This window comes from Lolium rigidum, chromosome 3, assembly GCF_022539505.1.
Source record: "Lolium rigidum isolate FL_2022 chromosome 3, APGP_CSIRO_Lrig_0.1, whole genome shotgun sequence".
Taxonomy (NCBI): domain Eukaryota; kingdom Viridiplantae; phylum Streptophyta; class Magnoliopsida; order Poales; family Poaceae; genus Lolium; species Lolium rigidum.
In genome coordinates this window covers 308,269,456-308,272,199 of record NC_061510.1, presented here as the reverse complement: position 1 = coordinate 308,272,199, position 2,744 = coordinate 308,269,456, and the positions used below count along the sequence as shown (strand labels likewise).

The following is a 2,744-nucleotide window of genomic DNA, read 5'->3' as shown; positions in this document are numbered from 1 at the left end:
ACAGCTGTGGATTTTGATATGAGATTCACCTACGTGCTTGTTGGATGGGAGGGTTCAGCTCATGATGCGACCATCCTGGCCGACAGCTTTTCATAGCCTTCTTCCAAGACAGATCCCCACGAAATGTCATAGCTTTGTTTCTTCCTCATCATCACTTTCCACATGTATAGGTTTATCCGTTTATGCTTGGGGCCAACAAAGCCGGCCCTAAATACATATTTTAACCTACATTTTGAGTAAATCTGCAACAAATATTTAGAGCCCAAGGAAGTAATTGCTTTTTAGGAGATGAAAGGAAAACTAACTTTTTTTAGAATCAAAGGAAAACTAACTTTTTTTGAGTGGAACGAACGCGACTTTATTAATTCAGAATTGAAATTCTTACGGGAATATTCAGGTCACTAGGTGGTGACAATAACCAAACATGCCTACCAACTAACTTTTTTTTTTGAGCTTACCTACCTACCAACTAAGTAGGCTCAAGGGGTTGATGAGAAATAGAAAAGGCGTGATGTCTGGGGCAGGCCTGCTCGCGGGCGGCGCACATTTCGTTGGATAAAGAGAGAGAGAGAGAGTTAGAGTCAGGGAGAGGCGAGCGAAGAACCCTAGCCTATTAAAGAATCACAGGCGAGCTCCCCAGAATCCACCATAGTTCTCGCGCAATTCGCAAGCCAAGTGTGAGGAAGGATTAGTATTCGCCGATTCACAAGCCGACTAGCAGGCGACGATTTGATGGCGGCGCTTCGAGTTGCGGCGAGGAGGCTCGTCAGTGGCGGCAGCCAGACGCCGGTCGTGGCCGTGGGAGAGGCGCAGCGCCGGATCTTCCCGAGGCTCTTCCAGGTCAACCGGGCAACTTCTACCACGTCCTCCGCGGCTGCTGCAAACAGCAATACGGCAGCCGCCAAGGTGCGCTGGGTCACCAAAGTTCATATTTCTGTGCCAGTTGTAATGTGCTAAAAGACTCGCTCGATTATCCTCTACATGATTAGTTAGACAGCTAGCACCTGTCTAATTTGAATTAAATTCTGTCAAATAGCTGCCACATCTCAAATTGGATTCAATTATTATTTTTAAACAGCAAGTAGATATCTAACTTCCAAACACCTAGCACATCTCAATATTGAGTTCAGCTTATAAATCCATTAGAGGAAAACCCTATCTGTAAATTCGTGAAGCCATGGACCAGCTACCGTGATTTCACTAGTATCCTGGTTTTCCGGTTCATTGTCATAGCAACTCATGTTGGCTCCTGCAAAACAGGGTCTCGAAGCTGAAGGACAGGAAAGACTCTTGAAGGAAATCCGTAATAGGAGGGAGCAGCTGTACGATCTGACATCGGAGGCGCAAACAATGTACAACATTCCAGGCACGGCAGGCCAAGAAGTTGCTCAGCTGCGCCGGGAGCTTGCAGCTCAAATTGAGCCTAGATCCAATGATAGGACGTGGTATGTATGATCATCTTCTCAAACATAATTGTGCTGTCTCTTTCTTTCTTTCTTTTTTTGTAAAAAGCTTCAAGGGGCTAACTCACATGACCAACATGTAGGCGCATACTACGAGGAATAAGTATATTTGAGCGTTATGGGGGAATTATGGCGTTTATGTTTTCCATATGTGTGCTGACGGGCATGGCCACTGGCTCAATTGTTGAATTGGGGCCAGAAGAACGGCGATGGATCAAGAAGAAACGGAAGGAGGCAAGCAAGGGGAGGAGTGGAGCCAATGTCTCTTAAATGAGGAGAAAAACAAGCGTGGAAGATGGTTATGAGTGCTAGCACTTGAATAAAAAGTTGTTAGATGGACAATAGGGATCAAAAGATGACGAAGTAAATCAAAAGGATTCTCAAGAAGACAAGGAAGAGACCAGGTGTTGAATAAATTCCTTGTAATACCTAGGGTAAAGACGATCAACAAATTGTACCTCATAAAAGAATAACAATTGCCAAATCAAGAAGTATTTGAGTTATTTTCTAATGGTAAATTGCAACGATATCCAGGACCATCTTCACAATACAAAAATATATGATGAAAGATAAGAACTAAGCACCATGCTTAGATAAAGATTCTTGATAGATCCACTTACTCAAGCAATCATGTAAATAAATAATTAAAATAACATGAAGAAAACATTTTTCTAAATAAGATATAGAAGTATGCATTTAAGGAAAACCACACTAAGAAAATCTCTCGCAAACAAAATTCGACATATGAACAATAAAAGTATTTAAGCAAATTGAAAATTGTCTAAACTAACTTGCCACATCAGAACAAGAGAATTTCCATTTTCAGTTCTATGTGACAATACCTCAATTGTTCAAATCTTGTAGGCTTGTGATATGCATATAGTCTATTAATTATCGCCCTATAATGTGATAATCCATTTCTTTTCAGCAAGAGGCAAAGAATATCCAACTACAAATAATTAATGGTCATTCTATAATTTGATTTTATTATGATTGTGAAGTTTCTAACTCATATCACTCCTAAAATAGGATGATACATTGATCTCTCGGAAGACTAACTAATGTACAACCAAGATGCTATAGAGGCTCAAAGCAAAACACACACCTGCATGATTTGCAAGACAACATACACATGCTTGATTGCTCAAAGATAAGCAAGTTGGAAGCATATCAAATACACATATATGCATTATAGGGTCAAAAACCAAAATTTGCAAATGGGAAAATACCTTTAAATGGTACAAGTTACCGCAAGGAGATACATCAAATATAGGATAGAAG

General features: G+C 40.7%; 1 protein-coding gene across 1 annotated transcript; it reads left to right on the top strand.

Annotated features, from left to right (window-relative positions):
- Window positions 1-732: 732 nt before the first annotated feature.
- On the top strand, window positions 733-1,954 carry LOC124696821. Its single transcript, XM_047229482.1, has 3 exons — window positions 733-906; window positions 1,261-1,445; window positions 1,547-1,954. Exons 1-3 carry the CDS (start codon window positions 733-735, stop codon window positions 1,731-1,733), a joined length of 546 nt encoding a protein of 181 aa, XP_047085438.1. The 3' UTR covers window positions 1,734-1,954.
- Window positions 1,955-2,744: the final 790 nt, after the last annotated feature.

Excerpts from the sequence above, each read along its gene's own strand:
- LOC124696821 (XM_047229482.1), top strand. The coding sequence starts at position 733 with ATGGCGGCGCTTCGAGTTGCGGCGAGGAGGCTCGTCAGTGGCGGCAGC. Across the intron at positions 907-1,260 it reads GCAATACGGCAGCCGCCAAG|GGTCTCGAAGCTGAAGGACA; the intron begins GTGCGCTGGGTC and ends CCTGCAAAACAG. Across the intron at positions 1,446-1,546 it reads AGATCCAATGATAGGACGTG|GCGCATACTACGAGGAATAA; the intron begins GTATGTATGATC and ends ACCAACATGTAG.